Source organism: Nicotiana sylvestris, chromosome 11, assembly GCF_000393655.2.
Source record: "Nicotiana sylvestris chromosome 11, ASM39365v2, whole genome shotgun sequence".
In the NCBI taxonomy this organism is placed as follows: Eukaryota; Viridiplantae; Streptophyta; class Magnoliopsida; order Solanales; family Solanaceae; genus Nicotiana; species Nicotiana sylvestris.
The window spans coordinates 144,706,538-144,730,661 of NC_091067.1; the positions used below are offsets into that span (position 1 = coordinate 144,706,538).

The 24,124-nt window shown below is 35.7% G+C and overlaps 3 protein-coding genes across 7 annotated transcripts; 2 read left to right on the plus strand and 1 right to left on the minus strand.

Annotated features, from left to right (window-relative positions):
* The first annotated feature begins 217 nt into the window (after positions 1-217).
* On the plus strand, positions 218-1,168 carry LOC104230014 (mitogen-activated protein kinase kinase kinase 20-like). Its single transcript, XM_070162052.1, has one exon. The coding sequence runs from the start codon at positions 218-220 to the stop codon at positions 1,166-1,168; it is 951 nt and encodes a 316-aa protein (XP_070018153.1).
* A 2,738-nt stretch (positions 1,169-3,906) lies between these two features.
* On the minus strand, positions 3,907-24,029 carry LOC104243937 (uncharacterized). Of its 5 annotated transcripts, none has more exons than XM_070162498.1 (6): positions 23,812-24,029; positions 7,498-7,564; positions 5,228-5,336; positions 4,694-5,036; positions 4,445-4,611; positions 3,907-4,243 (listed from the first exon to the last, which is right to left on the minus strand). In XM_070162498.1, exons 3-6 carry the CDS (start codon positions 5,327-5,329, stop codon positions 3,953-3,955), a joined length of 903 nt encoding a protein of 300 aa, XP_070018599.1. In that variant the 5' UTR covers positions 5,330-5,336; positions 7,498-7,564; positions 23,812-24,029; the 3' UTR covers positions 3,907-3,952. The 5 variants fall into 5 exon arrangements, with proteins under 5 accessions (XP_070018599.1, XP_009797522.2, XP_070018600.1 ...); XM_009799220.2 differs by lacking the exon at positions 23,812-24,029 and adding an exon at positions 9,290-9,457; XM_070162499.1 differs by lacking the exon at positions 23,812-24,029 and adding an exon at positions 8,962-9,267.
* LOC104243935 (mitogen-activated protein kinase kinase kinase 17-like) lies at positions 23,340-23,774 on the plus strand. Its single transcript, XM_009799218.1, has one exon. It carries the CDS (start codon positions 23,340-23,342, stop codon positions 23,772-23,774), a length of 435 nt encoding a protein of 144 aa, XP_009797520.1.
* Positions 24,030-24,124: the final 95 nt, after the last annotated feature.

A 24,124-nucleotide genomic window follows, 5' to 3' on the forward strand; every position in this document is an offset into this window, starting at 1 on the left:
GAGGAATTACCATCTCCTCATCAAAGTAGGATTTTAAAATTTGGAAATACAGAGTTACCAAAACCATTACACTAATAACACCTTAACGTCTACTTACTGGAAACCCTTTCCACATGAAATAAGGATTAAGGGTTTTCTATAAATTAGCTACCATTCGTTTTTTTTCACAATAATTCATTTAGCTTAACAGAGAAAGAAGAAAGTGAGAAGAGGAATTATGGAGTGGAAAAAGATTTCCGTTCTTGGTGCGGGCTCTTACGGAAAAGTGTATTATGCAGTGAAAATTGATTCGTTTTTGTTACGTGCTTCAGTTGCTGCTGTAAAATGTGCAGATCTTTGGCGTTCAATTTCACTCCAGAGAGAAGCACATATCTTGGAAACTCTAAGAGGTAGTCCTAACGTGGTTCAATTCTTTGGAGCAGACGTGAGTATCGAGAACAATATTCCAACTTATAATCTGTTTCTTGAATATGCATGTGGTGGATCACTACACGATTTGATCAATTCGAAGAGAGGAAAGATGTCAGAAGTGGAAATAGGTTTCTATGCATATCAACTCTTAAAAGGTATTCAAGATGTTCATAAAAGAGGGTGGGTTCATTGTGATATTAAACCTGCTAACGTTCTGGTTTTCGATGCTAATGAACGTGGCATGTACAAGTTGAAGTTGGCTGACTTTGGATTATCGTTGAGAATTGGTGAAGGAATGGCATATATGACTGGAACTCCGTTGACCAATCGGGGGACTCTACTTTATGCACCACCAGAATCTTTGACGCACGGTTTTCATGCAAAAGCTTATGATATATGGTCACTAGGGTGTACTGTGGCAGAGATGATGACAGGGAATCGCGTTTGGATTTGTCGCGATACTAAAGATTTGCAATGGCAGATTATGAATGAAGATCCTGTGATTCCGAGTAATGTTTCTGTGATTGCAAGAGATTTTTTGTACAAGTGTTTTATAAATGACCCTCTAAGAAGATGGACAAGTGAACAGCTACTTCAGCATCCTTTTATTCAGCAAGCTATGTGTATTTCTAATTTGATGCCTAAAACTCAAGGGATGATAGCAAGGGTTAATCCTTTTTGTTGCAAAATTCCAAATGCAGTACATGAGAAGGACTTCATCAATTTGCTCTTTGAAAGTAATTTAAAGATACAATGAAGCAAATAAGACTGCAAAATCACTTAGATGGCTGACAATAGTGTGTATTATGGAGTATTATTTGCAGAAACCATTTTTTTTCTGGGGGTGTATTACTTGCCAAAATGAGTAATCTCCATTACGTACATTAGGAGATAGCCAGATACTCCTGGGATATGTTGTATTTGTTTCTATTAATATGGAAATCAGCAGTTATGTTCAAGTATAACACGGTGTAATAGTTCCTTTTGAACGTTTACTAGATTCAATTATTTTCTTTATTTCGAATAGCTAGATTTAGTTATGCTGGGTAGAAGAGTGTATTTAAAGAGATGTTCTTAGAAAAATGAGTAAATAGATTATCAATACATATTCAGCTTCATAATATACATTGTACGTATTTTCTGTTCTTTGGAGTTTCCAAACTGCGGTTTTATATTACATATTTATATGCTTCATATTATGCTTTTTTATCTTTTTTTTTTTTTTTTTTTTTTTTGAGAAACGAAACTGTAACGTTATTGTGGCAATTAGTGACTCAATATTCGAGATTTCTTCGGGGGCGGTACTTTAATATTTCAATGAAGACCCAATATTCTGAGAAATAAAGATATGCATTTCATATAACCACTAGAACCATGACACTTGGCTGTTGGCACCAGCCCAAATAATTACTACACAAAGACTGAGAATCTGATTTCTCATGTAATCAACTCGCGAAGGCAAATTACTAGTTGAAAACATAGAGGCACAAGGCAAATTACTACTTGAAAACACATAATTTGCCACCAAGTCACAACCAATAAATTAAGTTCTCTTCAAAGCCAATAATCCTGCAAAGAAAGATGAATGAAACATAATCACATAAAGACAAATAAACGTTAAAATATTCCTTTTATGTCAACTCCTTGCAGGGATATTACTAACAGACTAGTATATACAAGGGTTAAAAGGCCGGTAAGTTACAAACTTATATGACCAGATCTAGCTTATACTGTGAGAAATTAAAGAGGGAAAAAGGAAACCACCATAAAAATTTTAGTATGGTAGCTCCATTCAGCTTTATGCAAGGAAGAAACAAAAAAAATTGAGATGAACTAATCCAGATGAATCACGAAGCTAAGGAGTTACCATATATGCGAAGAAATCCAGGACAAAGGTGAAAGCAGGTATTAGAGATAATATCTTATTTGCCCATGACCCAAAACGCTAAGGGGTCGTTTGGTATGAGGTATAAGAAGGTATAAGGGTGGTATAAAAATTTAATACCACCTTAATACCCTGTTTGGTTAGCAAACCAGGTATAAGTTATCCCAGTGTTAATTTTAACACTGGGATAACTTATACCTTATAGAAGGTAGGGTAATTAGCACGGATATAACTTATACCTTCTCCTTAGAAATTATGCAATTGTCATTCTTAATACAACATACCAAACAATGAATAAACAACAATCTCAACATAACTTATCCCAATATAACTTATACCGGTACAAATCGTATTCCAACCAAACGACTCCTAAGAGATTAGATTAATAGAAGTTGCACTTACACTTGCAAATGTTGAGCTCCAACAGCTGAAATTGCAAGTATTTATAGTCATATTGTGAAACAGGAGGAAAGTCTTGAGCTCCAACAGCTGATGTCGCACTTGCAAAGGAGTACACTTCCAGGAGTACTGTTGCTGAAGTTCTCTAACCTGGCTTTTGCCGCCTCATTCATTACAGGCTGGTACTTCACAATATGTCAATCAGCAGGGCTAACAGAAAGATCATCTGAAGGAAAATATTGTTTAATCCTATGTTTCATGTTACCTTCTATTGCGCGCCTATTGTTATCATTTTGCTGCTGCAAAAAAGGGCCAAGAATCCCGGGCTGTTAACAGCTTTTGCCAGGAATGACATCATCTATTTCTGCTGCTGTTTATTTTCTTTCCCCTCAGAGTACAACTTCTAATTTTTTTCACTTAATTCCTTCCTGAATTTTGAGAATATAGTTTTGCGATCACAGAAATGTTGGTTTATCCATGGATATGAAAAAGCACAACTTAGGTAGAAAAAACTTTGAGGTGGAGCTACGGTTGAGTAGGGAAAAGTCGATGAATCATTGTACACAAGTATTTGAGGTGGCCAGGAATGATATACAAAATACACAGAGACCGAGCATCTAACGCGAGTTGATTCAACAAATCACTTGTCTAGCTGAAGTCTTCGTTACTGTAGTAGAGGAAAAACTGAATTTGCTTGTACCATCAGCATGCATTATTTGATTACATTTTCAATGTTGTAACTTCTTTTTGATAAAGTAATTACGATTTTATTAACATTTGGGCAAAATGATCGCACGTATACAAGAAGTATACTTAAAAGAGAGAAAATCTACACAAAGATATGGTTTTCGACAAACAGCACCCGATCTTCCATACCTATATATGCTACAGGGATATCATGGGTGCACCGGAAGAAAATAAGGAATAAGAGGCTACTCTTCAACTGTATGAGATTCGCTCTACCCCTTCAAAAGCTCTCCTATTTCTTTCTCTAAACGCATAAGTGTTAGTGGACTAACATCCAAAGCCCTGCACCTTCTCCTCCGTCTGCCAATGTTCTATGTTGTAACTTGTAACTATAAAAGTTAACACAAATGTAGTTGATCTAAGAAATTAGTAATGACAAAAGTTTAAAACATAGATAAGCAGCAGCTATAACTGATGGAGGTTATCAGTTTACCTAACATCAAGTGAGTTTCTCTTGCCGATGGTTAGTCCAGAAAGGGGAAAGAATAGCTTGCTAAAGTCATTAATTATTCACGGCTGTTTCAAGGCATTACACGCTTTGTCGTGAGAGTACCTAATTGAGGCAACAATGATGAGAAGAGCTGACACAACAGCTGAGATGAAAGTAAAAGCAGATACAACTTCCATGTGTTCTCTACTTCCACATGGTACTTCCCACACAGGATGACTATTATTTGATTCAGCACTCTGTTTGTCTAGTGAAAACAAACAGCTCGTGGCATGTTGATTTCCTTTACCGCTGCAGCGCAGAAACAAGTCAGGTGAAGCAAATTCGACTCTTGAGAATCCATGTCCTAGTGGCTGCCAAGAAAAAGCTGGGATGTTACAGTCAATAGTTGAGAAGGTTCTAAACAAAAGTACATGTACCTCCCAAAACAAAAAGTGGCCAAAATTATGGTAAAAGTATCAAATAACTTCAGGGGAGTAAAATGACTACCTTTGATGCCTGAGACGTACTTTAGAGATTCCTACATAATTTTGAGAATTTTTTATGTGATGTACCTGATAACGTGCATGTAGAGGGAGTTCCATGTGTATTTCCTGTTCATCCTTTTGTTCTGATATCAAATTGGAACCCATTTTCAGATGAACCTCAACAAGTGACCTGTTTGACCGAAATGAGGGTAACTCTAAATTTGTATCTCCAAATACAGCAGCTTCCCTAAGAACTGCAACAAAATATGGACACGGACAAGCCTCAAAATCAAGAGTTGCAGTGGTAGAAACCTACATAATCTGATAGTAATTTACCACCACGCTGCACAAGGTGTTGTAGCTCAAAAGGATCTGCAAAGACTCCAGAAGGCAGTCTTTCAACAATTATCACCTCACAAGATTTTGGAGGCCTGGAAATGGACTCCGATGGCATCTTCAATCTGAGAGATGATGACAGACACCGGTGGGAGCCTTCACCAATCAGCTTTCGATGTAAAGCAGACAGCTTTGGTGCAAATTTGACATTGTCTTGCAGCGATACACAGGTGCTGGACAGAATGTCATGTGCAATGAAATCTTCAAACTTTGAGTCAACCAAATTGTCATGTTTGCTAAAGTAGGATTTTGCAACATATTTATCAAGATAAGGTGCATGGACCTGAAGAAGATCGGGGAAAAGTTACTAAGAACTTCTAAGAATTAATGGTTGCAAGATTCAATTGAGTCTAAAAGTTTTGTTGGCAACACCATTTACAGTTTTCTGTAAATTAGTATATTACTATCACCCAAAATACATGCATTGAGAAATAACTGCACATCTTGAGCTTGTTCGGCAGCTAGGTCACTTACTTCATTTAATACTTCAGTACCGAGACATGAGCTGATCCTAGCAATTTGTACCACTGCAATGATCATCACCAAACATCGTGCCAGAAGATCATGAAGTTCCATCGCAGATCTGAACAGGTTGAGTGGCAATTAGGCATTGACTCATTAGACGCGTAGACACATAATATGTGTAATGCATTTACACTTCTGACAAACATATATAGGTAGTGGAATGTTAAACCAAATTATTATCCTACATTCTTGCATAACTAATCAGAAAGTTAGATGACCTCCTTCACATGACATTTGTACATAACTTCCCTGTTACTAACATAGATTGAGGTATGAGATGCAACTCAAAAAAATCCATTGTAGCAGGATAAAGGCATGTATATATATATGATTTGTCCCTCTCATGAGTATTGCTGAAAGTATGCTAAGAAGATCTTTCATGCTGTGAGTGGAGATTAGTTAGATAATGCAAGTTAGTTACATAATCAAGATGATTAGTGAATTTAGTGAAGAAGTGGGTGCACATGATCAGCAAATAAACTAGTCCGCAAATAAATAAAGAAGTAGCGGAAGAAGGTGGCCATGGAAATCTAAGGAACTTCTAATCTACATACTCTTCTTCTTCTTGAGAATGCCTTACATTTTATTCAATTAGAGTAACAGCAAAATTCATTTCTCCTCCATATTGAGTTTATTTTCCCAGGAGTTGAATTCAAGCTCTATCCTGACATTAAGCCCAACTCTTGGTTCAATCTTGCCTCCATTATTAGAAAAGTTTTACCATGATTTCAAGTGAAAATTCCAAAATTCAAGGGAACATCAACCAATTTTTTATATTCTAAATAACATCAACAAATTAACCACAATAATATACAGCCTGATAAATTTAATGGATACAGAAAATAAAGGCAACATCAACATGCTCAACACGAAATTTATTTCTTCAAAAAAAAAGTAGCATTGCAATAAGAAAAGATTCAATTGTTAGCGGATATAGTGCCTTAGCGTTAAACCCATCATTACACTTAAACACCCAAAGTTAAACAGAAGCTTAATCGATCAAGTTTAAACGAGGCAATATTAGAAATAAATGAGACTAACAAAGAGTTAAAAAAAAAATTAAAAAAAAAAAACAACGAATTTGAAAGCTCAAAATGAAGAAAACTTAGCACAAATGGCTTCTTACTAGCTAAAATCAAATAATCCGTGTTGTTTCAAGAGGAATGATCTGTTGTTTGTAGGGAGAGGGCGAGGTGGAGGAGGAGATGTTGCAGGAAATCAGATCCTATTCGAGGGGAAAGAGCAGTAGGTAGTGAACCGATATATCTTCCGGTCCAAAGTTGGACTGACCGCCGATCAAGTTTGTATTTGTTATTTATAACAATCTTGTTTAGATTATATATATGTACTAGATGGATATAGCCCGTGCATGCACGGGCCCAACATTCACATTGGGGCATTTGCATCTATACCCGTTTTTTTGGTCACGTTTTAACTTGTGCCCACTTTGCCAAAAAAATTGCAAGCGTACCCACTTTTTCGCGTAAATTAGCTTGCAATTTCTTTTGCAAAGCGGGCACAAGTTAAAACGTGACCCAAAAAGCGGGTATAGATGCAAATGACCCCATTTTTAAGCAATTAGCTTTTTGGTGTTTTGTATATGATAAAAGTTTGATGGTATTATAATTGCTGAAAAAGTACAATTGAATCAAGACACAAAATCTTTGTATTACAAATAATTTATCTTATAATCAACAGAGAATATCGACCAATGTAATGGGTCTAGAATTAGAAAAAGAGGAAAAAAAAAAAGGTATTGTATGCGGCAGCGTTGTCATTAATGAAGTCTTGACAAACTAATGATGTGGCATGCATAACTAAACCCATAATTCATCAGTATCTGCTAACATTTGTTATTGATGCTATATAAAAATGGAAATAGGTTGTTTTCAGTATCTTGTTAAAAATGGAAAGGTATTTGTTAGTGAATGAGAGACAAATATAGAAGGCTTTTAGGTTGAAATGCATCAAACTACAAATTCAGCCAAAGAAGACACAAAAAAGTAGTGCTAATACACGAAACAACTAATAGAGGAACTTATTGATTCTATGTTATATAAGTAGAGGAGTTTGAATCTCAATATATGTTAGTGTTATCATATATGACTTTAGCCCAAAAGGCATACAGTATTGGATGTTAAACTCTTCCATCACTATAAGCAGGTCTATAAGACAGAAAAGCCTTGTCTAAGGCAGAACATCCTTGAAAAGTACATTACCTTGGCAATAACAGCTTTTTCCTTCATTCGACCAAGCAGAATCCCAATATTTTAGTTTTCCTTTTAACTGCAATATGCTAGCAATATATATCATTTAACACAATACAATACATATGAATAATAATAGCAGAATAAAATAGTCTGCACTATTGAAAAGCTAACCAAAGTCTGTTCTGTAATTCTAGATCCTCCAATGTGACTAACTATATATAGAGAAAATATTTATCCATGGACACAAGCATAAAGAAAACATATTAAGATTTATAAATGACATGCTTTAGTATTAGAACCAAAGTTTTTCATTATGTATAAATACACAAATTCAAAGATTCATTTTTCTGGCACTTAACTTTACAAGCTTTCAAGAAAAGAAACAAAATAATTGCAACATCAATCTGGCATCTCTGGTAAGTCAAATGCTTGATCTAGAGACTTTATTTTTTTTAATTTCTATATTTTTTTGTGGGTAAGTTGTTTATCTTGCACTAAATAACAACAAATAGAATTAAAGTATTGCAAAAATAAGAAAGAATTTATAACAGATAATCAGGCAATGCCTGCCAAGTACCAGTTCCAACTCATATTAAGGACAACTTTCAAAAGATACTTCATTGCTGAAGCCTCATTAACATTTCCTTAAAAAGAAGCCAAGGCCCGATAACTAATGTCAGGATAAAAATTATTTTCATCCAGGTTAGTCATACATAAAAAGCTATCTATTTGTATCAGCCTTGTTCATCTTCCAGAAGGAAAGCTCCATGAGGGCCTCCCTTTTCTTGCTATGTACTGATGCAGTTATTAGTTCGGGGTCATGCATCGAAAGCTACATAGTCTAAAGAAAACAAATCATAATTTGAGGGATACTAATTGGCCGTATAAACATAAGAAAAGCGCCAATTAGCATTAGAACCATTAATTAACAAAATCTCCAGCACAATTATTGAAACCTCCATTTCAAACTTTTAGCCTTTAATGCCATGTTGCATATGAAAATTTCAAATTTAACACCTTATGGTAAAGTTCCTTACTGAGATTTTTTCTTGTTGATTTTTCAAGTGCAGTTTCTCAAGTTAATAATATACGTAAATCATTGTATGTCAAGAAAGAGTAGACAATCTTGTTAATATGTGATTAAAGGGAACAAATACCCATAACCTATACAAAAGTCAAATATAGTCTTTTAAACGAAACCTAAAAAAGGAGCACCCAGTACAAATACATACCTAAAATGCCAAATTCAGCTCTTAAGTAAACATCACAGTTCTTGTATTTAAGACATATTATCAAACATCTTGGTTGCAGGAGAGATCTTGTTTGTTTCTTCAACATTTTTGTCCTAGATGGAAATTAATTATGCCAAATCGTGTTTAAACCTATGCAGAAAATTTTCCAACAAAGATGTGCAATTCAAACGTACAAAATGGAAGAAATTATCGCAGAGAGTAGTGGATAAGAGATACCCACCAAATACCCATTACCAATACATGGTTGCAATAAACAAAGAAAGACTGAAGAAAAATTCTGCAAAACTCCGAACGAAATATAGCACACACTGAAGGAAATTAGAGAAATTTGAAAGGAAACTCAACAAATAAGGCTAGAAAGTGTAACAAAAGAAACAGAGTATACGGAATGCAAATCTGGGATGAGAAAGTGGAATGCACATATATTCGAAAGGCAACTAATTAATTAGGACCAAATTCAGAAGTAGACCCAAATTCCATCAGTATGGTCTTGAAACTTAGGAAAGAAGAGATCGAAAAATAGAAGGAAAGAGCTAAGAGAAACATACACGAAAATCTCAATCATATTTACTTTTGGGCTTGGTTGCTGTCGCCGGCGAGTACAAGTACGTGTTTTATGGCAGATGAAGCTAAAAGGACTATGACAGATTGAAAAGATGAGAAAATCGAAAAGGCAATTCTAGATGGAGAGTATAAAGACAATTTTATCCTTGGTCGACCACACTTGCCTAAAAAAAAAAAGTAGCATTGCAATAAGAAAAGATTCAATTGTTAGCGGATATAGTGCCTTAGCGTTATCATTACACTTAAACACCTAAAGTTAAACAGAAGCTTAATCGATCAAGTTTAAACGAGGCAATATTAGAAATAAATGAGACTAACAAAGAGTTAAATTTTTTTTTTAAAAAAAAACAACGAATTTGAAAGCTCAAAATGAAGAAAACTTAGCACAAATGGCTTCTTACTAGCTAAAATCAAATAATATGTGTTGTTTCAAGAGGAATGATATGTTGTTTGTAGGGAGAGGGCGAGATGGAGGAGGAGATGTTGCAGGAAATCAGATCCTATTCCAGGGGAAAGAGCAGCAGGTAGTGAACCGATATATCTTCCGGTCCAAAGTTGGACCGACCGCCGATCAATTTTGTATTTGTTATTTATAACAATCTTGTTTAGATTATATATATGTATTTAATTACTTTAAACATAATAACTCATATAAAGAATTCACAATCAATTAAGAGGAAATTATTTCCATTTCCATTTCCATTTATGATTTGAATTCAAAAAACATCCTCATGTATTATTTTTAGATATTTACGTAATTATCTAAATAATTAAAGTTGAGGAGGTACTGTAGGCGTATTAGGGGTGAGGAGGTAGTGGAGCGATGCGTAAGATGAGTCGGGGCAAAGTGATCGGACCAGACGAGATCCCAGTAGAATTTTGGAGGTATGTGGGTAGAGCAGGCTTGGAGTGGCTGACGAAGAGGATGTCAGATGAGTGGAGGTGGAGTACGATGATTTTGTTGTATAAGAACAAAGGTGATATCCAGAATTGTAACAACTATAGGGATATCAAGTTACTGAGTCATATCATGAAAGTTTGGGAGAGGATGGTGGAAGGGAGGGTAAGGAGGACGGTGTTTATATCAGAGAACCAGTTCGGGGTCATGCTGGGTCGTTCTACTACGGAAGCTATCCATCTTATTAAGAGGTTGGTGGAACAGTACAGAGATAGGAAGAGGAATTTGCACATGGTGTTATTGACCTAGAGAAGGCGTATGACAAGGTCCCTAGGGACGTTCTTTGGAGATGTTTGGAGGTGATAGATGTACCAGTAGCTTATATTAGGCGATAAAAGATGTGTATAATGGAGCTAAGACTCGGGTTAGGACAGTGGAAGGTGACTCAGAGCCTTTTCTGGTGGTTATGGGGTTATACCAAGGATCTGCGCTCAGCCCGTTCGTATTTGCCCTGGCGATGGACGCACTGACACACCATATTCAAGGGGAGGTGCCTTGGTGTATGTTGTTTGCTGATGACATAGTTCTAATTGATGAGATGCGAGGCGGCGTTAACGAGAGACTGGAGGAATGGAGGCAGACCCTGGAGTCTAAAGATTTCAAGTTGAGTAGGACCAAAACGGAATATTTGGAGTGTAAGTTTAGCGACGTTTCGGGAGAAGCGGATGTGGAAGTGAGGCTTAACTCACAAGTCATTCCTAAGAGAGAGAGTTTCAAGTACCTAGTGATGTTTTATACTTCAATACCACACAAGGGGGGATAATTTGTGTGGTGTCCAATTTTTCGCTTAAACTGATTACAGAAGGACCTGGTTCTTCTAAGTGTTCCTTAACCTACTATTGCAGAAATAGTAAATGCGAAAATTAAAGAACACAAGTATTTTACATGAAAAACACCTGGCTCAAAAGGTGAAAAACCCACGACCTACTTCCCAGTAGGATTTTTCCAAACTCTCCACTAAATCACTGAGCCAAAAACTACATTTACAAAAATACTTTTGTAAACTTAGGACTAACTCTAATCCCGTTGTAGCAAACAGCCTCTGACTGTTGCGACAACTTCAAGTTAACTCTAACTTGAATACTCTGAGTACCTAATATAATTGCCTCTAGATAAAGCTGAAAGGTACAATATGAAAACACCTACTACAATTGAACTAGAATAAAAGACAAACACTTGGAACTGGTTCTTCTATCTAGTTCACGTAGCTTCAGGTTTTCACACTTGAATCACACACGAACTGCTTGCAAAAAGCCTTACTATTTTGCTCTCAATTCACGTTTAACTTCTTCGTTTTGTGCATGCCTATAAAGTGAGAATATCCTGCAATTTATAGAGTTAGTATATGAAGAGAATAACTAGAGTTCTAATGCTACTCTTCCTTGGTGGAAGAGTTCTAGTTGATCTCAACTTCTAACTCCTTCCCTATCTTGGACAGTATTCTTTTTGAGTAAGGAGTCTTTCTCCTTATTAATTATGCAACCTTTTCGATCAGGAGATATCAAATATACCCAATTAAGCTTATCTCCTTCACGTGCATCCCACATGCTCAAATCTGCCCGTTTCTATGCACCTGAGGGATGAACCTGGTTTATGCCTGAGCTTCCTTTGTCAATCTTCAAAACTAACATTCACTTGGGCCAACACCTAGGGTCTATTATCCAGGGAGATGGGGAGATCGATAGGGATGTCTGTGATGACCCAAGAGGTCATCACTTGTTTTAAAATAAAATTCTGCGTTCTGAGGCTTTAAAACCTCTTTTAGAATCACCTCAATTTGCATGATCGTGAGTCTTAAATTGCAATTTATTGTGTTCTTAAATGATACTATGGATGCTTTAATTGATGAGTCTCGGTATTGAGCAAGGATTAAGATTATTTTCGTAGATATTACTTATGATTGAGTATTGGTGTTAGCTGAGATTGTTAGATGTTGGGTTAAGATTGGTCATTTCCCTAACACTTAACATGCCAGAATTCAACTAATCTTATACGTTACTACTATTATCATTTTCATGCAAAATTCCAAGTTTTGGCTCTCTTATGAAAAAAAATGATTCTTTTTTGCATTGCCTCACTTGTCGGTTATTTGCAGCTTCACTTGCCGCACACACAGAAGCACCAAAGATATTCCTTAGAACTACAAGATTTAGAAAATAGGGTGAACCGAAAAACTGCATATATGATTTTATTTCCTCAACGATCTTTTAACCCCTCTTTCCTCTCTCGTTTATTTCCCTATTTTTGTTGAAACATAGGGAAATTCCGCAGAAAGTAAGCTTGTACAGGCACACAATTATTAGTAAAATTCCGCTTCATACTAAAGCAAAGAACCTATATGAAAGACCATAACAACTGTTTGACACAAAATTCACAGAGGCACAACTGTTTGACACAAAAAGTACTTAAAAAAAAATTAGCAAAGTAATTAGCTTCATCCATAATAGGTTTAAACAAAACGAAAATCACAACCCCTAAACTAAAACGCCGAAGCAGAGCATCTAATGAGAGCAAAATTCTTATTATCAAGCTCCAGAACACACAAACAACCAAACAATCCTATGGCAGTCATAACCATATAACATCATTCAAACACAAAAGGGATAGCTATATTCAAATAAGATTAGACAAGAGGATTAATGATGAACTTTTGAATAAGCTTTCCAATATATTGACAAATGAGCCTCAAATGTGTAGCAACAAGTCGCTTGGATATCACAGACCACGTACGAAGACCTCGACAGACAACCTTGAACTCAAAACAGAATCAACCTCGAGCAGCGACAGGGTTCGAATCGGAATCGACGTCGAACAATCTCGATCGGCGACGAACTCGAAAATGGACAGAACCAGGACTGATTTTATGAAGAAAGAGGAAGAAGAAGCTCAAGGGTGTTGGTGTTTGTTCAGAAAGAAGCCATCGAAGGCTGCTTCGTTTTGCTGAAGAAGAAGGTCGATAGGGGTCTTAGATTTTTCAGAATATGGCTGTTTCTGCTGAAGCTCAAGGATGAAGATGAAAGGCTGCTGTCTCCAGCTTTTAGGTCCTAGCTGATTTTTTGGGATTTTTGTTTTGTCCCCTCCATGGAAACGCTGATTGCTGTGTGTCTAGAAAACGGCAGATCCAAGTTTTGTATAGGTTTTTTTAGGCGTCCCCCTTTAGGTCTTAGAGTCTAATTATTTTATAGGGTTTTTTTTAGGTTAGGGGTATGGGCTTGAAAATTATGGGTTAGGTCCAAAATTAGGTCTAAAAATGGGTTGCTCGAGCCCAAATTTTATTTTTTCTCTGCGAACGGGACTAAAATACGACCTTATTTATTAATTAGTCCTACTTAAAATAAAATAACTATTAAAATAAGACTGACCATTAAAACGAACTATTTTTTTGTATTTTTCAAGGTTAAAAATGACTAACAAAACATTAATGAACCTATTTTATAATTTTTATTTTCTTGTAATAAAATAAAGTATAAGAGTAAAAATGAGTTGAAATAGCTATATTAGGCCTAAATTAAATATTTACGTTCTAAAATATGAAAAATCTTGGGGAGAGTCAAAAATCACACGTCTACATCGTGTTCTATCGTATATTGGCATGTTGGGTGCAAGGAGTGGTATGGAATTTGAAGTGATGATCAAGGTTGCAGTTCAATGTTGACAAGGATGTCATGAGCTCGGATGAGCAGAAATGGAGTATCGATGTTTAAAGTAAGTTGGTATTGTCTTCAGCATCACCTGAGATCGGTGTTTTGTGAAAAAGGCTTTGCATCCTGGTTAAGGATTCTTGATCGCTTTTCAGTGTTAGTGCAGCCGGTGGTTTGGATGTACAAACTTGTTATCTGTTACGGAAGGTTGTGGGAGCGTGCCCCACGGGAAGGTTGTATAAGTGTAGCATGTAGCCACTTGATCGATTGAAGAGTTAAACCAAGTATGAAGATTGTTGTGATGTCGTTAAATTGAGAATCGATGCCTGGAGGGCACTCGATTTATTGGGTTATGGACTATGGAGGATTACTTCGGTTATGATGGTTGTTCTTGTGTGTTAAGGGAAAAAGGGGGTTATTATGGAGCCATGAAAGATTATTAGCCTAGTTCAGTGTGATCAGAATCAGCTTGAGGTCTGTGGATGGATTTAAATGTGAATATGGGTTCTATATCAGGCCAGATGCGTTCATTTCAGCAATGCGCTCCTTATGGAAGAGTAGTCGGGGTGTTATTTCGTCATCAGCTATTTCATGTAATGATACATTGCACCGTGTGAGATGTGAGACGGCTTAGTTAATTTCTTATGTGTTGAGATTCCGCGTAGGGATGATGTTATATGAGCAGAATGGCTCTTGAGATTCAGATCGTATATCACACTTCAGTTGTGCTTGAGTTGTAGCTTATAGCGATATATGTCTCCCCAGGGATGGTATTATGCACCTAGCGTGCGTGTGACCGACATTTGGTATTTTGTTATAATGAGCAATCTAGCTCGGTGTGTATCTCCTTATGTGAATTTTATATGTTGGGTGGCACACAACCATGGGTATGTTGTTTGGATCGGGTTGTGCGCCGCAACAGTGTGATGTTGAATACAACTTTCTATATTCTATTTTGTGTGTCTTGTTTTTCATTTTTGAGGAAAGTTCATAATAGCGCGTGAGTTGAGTAGCTCCTTCCAGGGTTTGTTTTCCTTTTGTATCCCGTTCGAGTTGGGTAGCCTATTGGCACATTGTGACATCATACAAGACTTTTGGTCATGTCTGGGTGGCTTATTGCCTGATCAGTTTGTACTGGGTGAGACGAGATCATTAGATTTAGGATCAGTGCAATCTGATTATATGAAGTATATTAAGGAGCTAAGTCCATTATTTGGTTCAGAATGAGGTGATGGTTCATGTCAGGAGTATAGATCTAATGATTTGTTGATTCGGCAGTTGGTTATGAATTTCTACATATCTCTTCTGTCATAGTGGTATTGTAAGAGTTAGAGCAAGACTATGTATGTCATGAGGTGCAATGGGAGCATCAGATTCGTGGAATTTCGACTAATATGATCAGAGAATGTGTTGCGATCCTGTGAGTAAAGCGGTGCAAGGTGTGAATCCAGTAAAGGTATGCAGTCATATTCTGGTACATCGTGTGGTGATTGATACGGTGAGCGTATGTTGGAAACAAGCCTGGCAGAGAATTTCGGATGTTGGAATTGGGCTCTAAGGCTTATTTGCTTAAGTGAAAAAAGATATCTTCATATTGATCAAGCTAAGGTGCCCAACCGAGTTGTGGTAGCACAGGTAGGTGCTCGAGGTGTTAAACAGTGATTTCGGACAACTCCAATGCAGTTCTTAGCACATTCGAGGACGAACATATGTTTAAGTGGGAGAGAATGTAACGACCTGACCAGTCGTTTTGAGCTCTAGCACATCGTTCAGTGGTTTTAGGCCATGAGTAGCTTCACTTCAGGTATTACGACTTGTATGCATGGTCAGAATTGAATTTCGGGAAGTTCGGAGATGATCTAGAAAAAGAATTCTCATTTCGAAAGCTTTAAGTTGAAAGAATTGACTAAGATTGGATTTTTGAGTAAACGACCTTGGAATCAGGATTAGAAGGTTCCAGCAGGTTCGTATGATGATTTCGGACTTGAGCGTATGTTCGGATCGGATTTTGGAAGATCCGGGCATGTTTCGGCACCTATTGTGGAAGTTAGCATTTTTGGAAGAATTTCATAAGTTTGGGTTGAAGTACATTTCAGTGTTATCAATGTCTGTTCCGAGTCTGGGAATAACTCTGTATGGTGATTCTGGTGTTGGGAGCGCGATCGGAAGTGAATTTGGAGGTCCGTGGGTCATTTTGGAGTCATTTGGCTAAAGATAGAAATTTGAAAGTTTTTGAGGAGTTTGACGGGAAGTGGACTTTTTGATATCGGGGTCGGAATCCAATTCCGGAAGTTGGAGTAGGTCCGTAATGTTGAATGTGACTTGCGTGCAAAATTTGAGATCAATCAGATGTGATTTGATAGGTTTCGACACCGAATGTAGAAGTTTGAAGTTCTAAAGTTCATTAAACTTGAATTGGGGTGCGATTCATGATTTCGATGTTGTTTGATGTGATTTGAGGCCTTGAGCAGCTCCATGTTATGTTATGGGACTGGTTTGTGTGATTGGACAGGGGCCCGGGGGCCTCGGGTGTGTTTCGGGGTGGTTTCGGATCATTTTGGGTTGTTTTGCAATAGCTGTTCCTGGTGTCTGGTGTTGTTCTTCACGTTCGCGAAGAAGGATTTGGCTTCAGGGACTCTGTTCTTCGCGTTCGCGAAGATATCCTCGCGTTCGCGAAGAAGGAAATCTCTGTTGCACATGTCTGAATTTGGAGACTCATATCTCGCAATTTATAAGGAATTTGGAGATGATCCAAAAATAAAAGTTGTAGCTCTTTATGTCTAGTTTTTAGAAAAATAAACCATTTAGCATTTGAATTTGTGTACCAAAAGTTATGTCTAGTACACTACAGGCTATTCGGTAAGATGAAGAAGAAATTTGTGTTGCACAAGGCTGATTTTGGCAGCTTATATCACAAAATCTATAAGGAATTGAGAGATTACCAAAACATAAACGTTGCAGATTTTGGTGTCTAGTTTTCAAAATATTAAACCATTTATCATTTGGAGTTTTGTATAAAATGTTATGGCCATTATACTAGAGGTTGTCTGAGAAGAGTTTGGAAAATGGTTTTTGGGAATTTTCTTCTTCGCGAACGGGATGGGGTCTCGCGAACGCGAAGAAAAGTCGTCTAGGCAGTGTATAAGTGTAAAGAAATGGGTTTGGCTCATTTCATCGCACTTCCTCCATGTGAGCCGACCAGGAGCGATTTTGAAGCTCCATTTTCATCATCCATGTCAAGATAAGCGATCCCCACCTATTGCAAGTTAATTACATGGATCATCTCTAGATCTTAACATGGAAAATCATGTAAATTAGTAGAAATTTTGGGATTTTGAAGAAAACTTAGGAAATTTGTATTCTTGAATTTTGACCACGATTTTGGACATGAAATTGAGAGCCATTTATATATTTGAGTTCGTAAGGTTGTGGGTAAACTTTATCTTCAAAAAATTTCGGAATCCGGGCATGTGGGCCCGAGGGCCATTTTGTCAACTTTTCGAGCGGAGTTGGAATTTTATATAAATTGAATTGTTATAAGTATTGGGGTATATTTTCATTGGTTTGCCTCCGTTATTTGGCTAGTTTTGGAGCATTGGGGCATCAGTTTGAGTTGTCGGAAGGGGTTGGAAGCCGGTTATTGGACTTCGGAGTGAGGTGAGTCTCCTATCTAACCTTGTAAGAGGGAATTATCCCCATAGGTGAAATAATTGGTTATGTGCTCCTATTTGTGGGGGCTACGTACGCACGAGGTGATGAGAGTCCGTGCGTAGCTACTAATATGTGTAAGTCCGGATAGTCTAGGACCCAAAAGCATTCTACACTTAGAATATCTGAAATCTTGTTGGCAGTTGAATTGCTTAAATCCTATGGAATTGGTAAATGAATTTCTAAAAGAATTAAACTTCATTTTCTTAAATCGTTAAAAAAGAATTGGCTTTTATTTGGATAAATGTTCCCCGATAAATTCTTAATTGGCTGTTTGAGAATGTATTTCTATGTGTACTTGCGTCGCATGTATGATTCGCGAGCAGGGTGATTGCTTATTTAAATTTGACCGCGTCGCATGTATGATTCGCGAGCGGGGTAATAGATGCATCTATGGTTCGCGCTATTCGACCCTCGACAGTGCACATTTTACATTTATGTTGGATCGGGCCGTACGACCTCAACATGATTTGCGCATGTTTGTATTGCTTTCCTTGAGAGTTATTGATATTGATATTTGCTTTCCCCGACTTGAGCTAATTGTTAATTAATGGATTATGAATCCGGAGACTTTTAATAAAAAGGAACTCTTACCTGTTTCATGTCTTATTTGAATTTACTGTTGTTCTTAATAAATCCGTGATTCATCGCATTAATAATATTACTATTGGACTACTAGCAAGTGTCGAAGTCGACCTCTCGTCTCTACTTCTTCGAGATTAGACGGGATACTCATTGGGTACACGTTGTTTTCGTACTCATGCTACACTTGTTGCGCATTTTTGTTGCACAGGTTCATATGTGGCTAGTGGCTTAGTGGCATAGCGGCATGATTGATATGGAGACTTGGGTGAGCTGCAATTATCTAGACGACCCGCAACCAGTAGAGTCTCCTTCAGAGTATTGTACTGTATTTTCATTTCTGTCCACTTGTATTTCGGACAGTTACTATATTTTACGCCATTCCCTAGTAAATGCTCATGCACTTGTGACACCGGGTTCTAGGATGATTATGGGGTATTCTATATTAACTTCTATACATTCTTTTATTTATTTTGTAAAGATTATCTTTTACTAACCAAATTGAAGAAAAATCATAGTTTTTAAAATTATTAAAACGAGAATTTAATTAAGTATTTTGGTTGGCTTGCCTGACAGCGGTGTCCGGCGCCATCACGACCCTTAGTGGATTTTGGGTCGTCACACATTTATATTTATTAAATACTATTAAAAGGATAATAAGCAAGACATTAATTTAATTATTAAGCTAATAAACAATTATATGATAGTATAATAATATTAAATAATAAATAATTCAATAACTATAATGAACAAAAAGAAAAAAGAATTTGCGTAAAATGATATGATGAATAAGACATTTTATGATGTGATGAATAAGATATTTTTGACTTTCTAATAAAAACAAAGTGATACTAAGAATTTTGTTATGATCTAATATGCTCAAACAAGACAGATCACAACATCACATGTTTAATATTCTTTAATATTAACAGTGAAACGAAATGCAAGTACTAAATCAATGGGCTAGGTTGCTGCATATATGAAAAAAATAGGTTGTCCACTACGAGATTTGAACAATAATTTCATATCCTGCTTCATAATTAATATCTAATGTTATATAATTTTTATCCGAGAGGTTTACACTTTAAGGTTATTTGCACATGATTCAAACAATCTACATCATAATTTGACATGATTTGTATCCGCGCATCGCGCGGGTACTGATACTAGTATGCTATTAGAAGCTCTTTCTTGCTGCTTGTTGTGTATTTTGTGAGCCTTTTGATCACTTTTCAACATTGTGATTCTCCATCCACCGACAAAGACGGAGCAAGAATTTGAAATTTATAGATTTGAAATTCTAGTCCATTTGAGTTACTGAGTTCTAAATTTATAATTTGTACATATTTAACAGATTTCTTAAGACAAATATAGGGTTTGAAACAAAGTTACTAGATTCGATCGAACCCGTAATATGTGTTCTAGCTCCGCCCTTGTCCACTGATGAATAAACTATTCTAGTTTTCCATTCTTCGTTAACCATTATGATTCATTTCATTAGGATTAGATGACTTCAGATGTCTTGACCTTACTTTGAAATATGTGTTGGAAATAGGATATTGGAGTGGATACACACTTTATCTATCTATAATTTTGAACTTTTTTGCTTATGAAAAATCAAATCTCATTGATCTTTAAGCTGCTACCTATTCAAATAAGATAAATACTTCAAAATTTATTTGGATTTTCATAAAACAAATTAAATGAAAGTGAGTCCAACATAATATACATTCAAAGGTAGGACTGGGCATATATCGGGTAAAACGGATAACTCGAACCGTTAATTTTTTATTGGGTTATCGGTATCGGGTTATTGGGTTAACGGTTCGGTAATGATTTAGAATTTTTTTATTATTGGGTTATCGGTTCGGACCTCGGTTTGCCAATTTTGCTAAGGAATTTTTACCTCCTATAGCAAAGGTTAACACCTTATTTATTTTAAATAAATACCATTTAAAAAATTATATTCTATAGATACTTTTTAATGTTTATAGCAAAATATCTAATTTTGGTTACCTCCTACCCCTAAGCCACTAAATACGCTATCAGTTACACTATTTTCTTTCTCTCTCTACTTTGATACATGCCGCTGTGGGAGAGACGAATTTAAACCCTAACCCAGCCACTACATACGCTACGAGAGTGCTCACAAACAACCCTGCTCAAAATCCATCAAAAACAATTCTTAAACCTATTGAAATAGTTCATGGAGAACCTACTGTTGTGTTTACTATGGAGGAACTTGGAAAGTTCACCGTTGAAGAAGGCCTACAACAAGTTCTAGTATTAAAATTTTCGTTTGAGAGATTGGATATGAATGGACTTCGAAAGTTCTTGCCAAAACTGCTTGGAACTCAAGGACGTAGCTTGATTGAGTGGCTAGCGAGAAGGCACATCCTCATCAGGTTTGATTTATATGAAGATTATGTTGTTGCTGCTTCAAAAGTTGTTAATCATCTGTTCGTTAATGGTGATTAACAGCTCCTTATTCTGCAACCGTTGCTCAACGGCGGATTTGTCGGAAATTAAGATTTGTTCTTGAACAAAAACGACGGAGTTTGGGGCTAAGCAACTTGATTTTCTGTTAATATATTTCAATATATTTTCAACGTATCACGCTATATTTTCATGTATTTCATTATATTCATTGTCTTTTTTTCATTGTAATTCAATGTATCTCGCTGTATTCCATGTATTTTATTGTATTCATTGTCTTTTTTTTCATTGTATTTCAGTGTATCCCGCTGTATTCTATGTATTTCATTGTATTCACTGTCTCGCTATATATTAATTAATATAATTTATGTATTCAGATGTATTATATAATTTCTCTGAAGATTGCTATATTTTTGGGGTATTTTTCGGTTGAGAATCTTTTTTACAATCGGAAATACAAATTTGTGTGTTATAATTGAGTTTGTTGAGTTATATTAGGAGTCTATTATGTTAATTGATACACTTTCCATTTAAAGTAGTGTAATCCCTTATTTCACTCCGTGAATACAGTCGAATACAATAATATGTCTAGATGTAATCCCATGTTTCATGCCATGAATACACTCGAATACAACAACTGATTAGCTGGACTTCCCTAATTCACACCTATTTTTGCTATTGTATTCATGAATACAGTAGCTTAAATACATCTAATACATCTTATAACAACAGAAAACCTATCTACAATCCGTAATATAGCAAATGGTATCTATAGATAGCTAATTACCACTAAAAGATAGTGCTTTATGAAAATTTCTCTTTTGTTAATGGGTTAACCGATAACCCAATAAGAATTAATAAAATTATGACTTTACCCTTAAGTATATACATATGCTAGGGCTTGAGTTCATTCTCTCCTATTCTTTCTCAGCTCCACTCTTCAATTGCTTCATCTTCATTCTTCATAGACCTTACTAGTTACTCATAGCATAAATCTTTAGTCTTATACATTAGGCTTTTAATTTCTATAACAAAATTCATTTTCATATTGGTATTTTTGACTGTTAATGATTCTTTATTTTTTATTTTTGTTTCTTAATTTTGTGAGCTCACGTTGTACAGCCTATACCTACTACCAATTTCTCTTCGCATTTATCAATTCTCAATCGACTATCTTCGTTAGTTTCGGGTATATTTTTGAACACTATTCTTCTGTATAGTATGCTGAGCTTTGAAATCAAGGACAACATTTTCTTGCCTTCTAGGTATTTTTCATTTCTGTATTAGTATTACCATGCACAGATCAAGGTTTTGCTCTATGGTTTCTTTTTTCAGGTTAGACATTTGACAAACAACATCCAGTTTATCTTGGACTATTAGTACTATATGTTTGGACTTGTTAATTTTAAAGTGAAATTGCTACTACTTTGTATTATTATTAATGTATTTGGACAACTGTTGTTGAAGAATTAGTATTATTCTAGTTGTAGCCATTGGACAGAACGTAGAAATGGGTAGTATACTATATGTGAATTCTTCTCTTTTTTGCTTAACTCCAGTGAATTGTCTTCTCTTTGTTGCTTAACTCTAGATTGAGTTATTTTATCGGGTAAACCAATAACCGAACCGATAATGACCGATAACCGATAACCAATATCTTATCGGTTCGGTTATTGATTTATCAAATTTGTAAACCGATAACCGATAATATTCATAACCGAACCAAACCGAACGATGCTCGCCTCTATTCAAAGGTGCATACATTCGTACACTACGTTAGTAGATTCGTGTGTATATGTAGCGCTTTGGCTTATCCATTTACTTCTAGATCATATTCCAAATTTTAGTGTTATTTTGGGAAATTTAAATTAAACAGTCATAATATTTGAACAGATTGATTTCAATATCTTTAATTAAAGAGAATACATTATCTATAATTACAACAAATAATATAATTACTTTTGAAAAGAAGTCAGACCCTTTATATGTTTTAAAGTTCTTTTAAAAAAGGAAAAAAATGACGCTTATTATACGGTAGGCTTCCACTAATACTGCTCTTGGTTCAGTCCTTATTCTGTTGATTTTTAATTTTTAAATTATATAGTAACAGTCAGTTACATTTTCTTCTAGAGAATAGTACAATTGCATATAAGTGCTTTTGAATTTGACTTTCACTTGGTTTAATTAAGTAGAATATCTTAGTTCACGACAAATGTTTCTTTCTCTTTTGGGAGTAGAATATGTAGCTGAAGAAACTAAAATATTGTATACTATATTTAAGTAAATAATAATAATGAACGTAATAATACCCTTAATTAATTAATCCTTTTCAATTATACATTATTTACTTGTAGTTGCCATTGTTAAATTAACCCTAAAATAAAAGTTTTATCAAGATTTAACTAGGAAAAGGTTGTGTAATGCACAAGAAATCACATTGGTGCATTTAGGAAATCCATGTAGAGAGGAATACAGCACTACGCTAACGGAGGAATTACCCTCTCCTCATCAAAGTAGGATTTTAAAATTTGGAAATACAAAGTTACCAAAAACATTACACTAATAACACCTTAACGTCTACTTATTGGAAACCCTTTCCACATCAAATAAGGATTAAGGGTTTTCTATAAATTAGCTACCATTTCTTTTCTTTTTTTCACAATAGTTCATTTAGCTTAACAGAGAAAGAAGAAAGTGAGAAGAGGAATTATGGAGTGGAAAAAGATTTCCGTTCTTGGTGCGGGCTCTTATGGAAAAGTGTATTATGCAGTGAAAATTGATTCGTTTTTGTTACGTGCTTCAGTTGCTGTTGTAAAATGTGCAGATCTTTGGCGTTCAATTTCACTCCAGAGAGAAGCACATATCTTGGAAACTCTAAGAGGTAGTCCTAACGTGGTTCAATTCTTTGGGGCAGACGTGAGTATCGAGAACAATATTCCAACTTATAATCTGTTTCTTGAATATGCATGTGGTGGATCACTACACAATTTGATCAATTCGAAGAGAGGAAAGATGTCAGAAGTGGAAATAGGTTTCTATGCATATCAACTCTTAAAGGGTATTCAAGATGTAGGATTGCATAAAGGTGTTCATAACACGCAGCGGAAGATAAAAACAATTCTAGACAGAAATTTTTGTGTTTAAAATTTATTTACATATTAAAGAGGGATCTAAGACGTACCTTGTGAAGAGAGTCTCGTTTTTAAATTTCTTCGATAGTACGAAGACTCTATGCGTATCCACACTGAAACTGATCCTTGCTATCAACTCTTTGATCAATGAAACGTCGTGAACAAATTGAATGAAAATATTGTGTTGAAATGTTTCTCAAAAATCTCAACTCAAAGGTAGAAGAACAAGAAACAATTTTCTTGTACTAATATTTTCTATCTTGCACTATTACTTTCTCAAAGTAATTTTTTCTTCTCAAGAATGACTCTCTTCCTTTCTTTATAATATGTGTAAGATCTCTATCTCTCTAATTCTTAATTAGG

Excerpts from the sequence above, each read along its gene's own strand:
- LOC104230014 (XM_070162052.1), top strand. The coding sequence starts at position 218 with ATGGAGTGGAAAAAGATTTCCGTTCTTGGTGCGGGCTCTTACGGAAAA.
- LOC104243937 (XM_070162498.1), bottom strand. The coding sequence starts at position 5,329 with ATGGAACTTCATGATCTTCTGGCACGATGTTTGGTGATGATCATTGCA. Across the intron at positions 5,037-5,227 it reads GTACTGAAGTATTAAATGAA|GTCCATGCACCTTATCTTGA; the intron begins GTAAGTGACCTA and ends GATCTTCTTCAG. Across the intron at positions 4,244-4,444 it reads CTCTACATGCACGTTATCAG|CCACTAGGACATGGATTCTC; the intron begins GTACATCACATA and ends TTTTCTTGGCAG.
- LOC104243935 (XM_009799218.1), top strand. The coding sequence starts at position 23,340 with ATGGAGTGGAAAAAGATTTCCGTTCTTGGTGCGGGCTCTTATGGAAAA.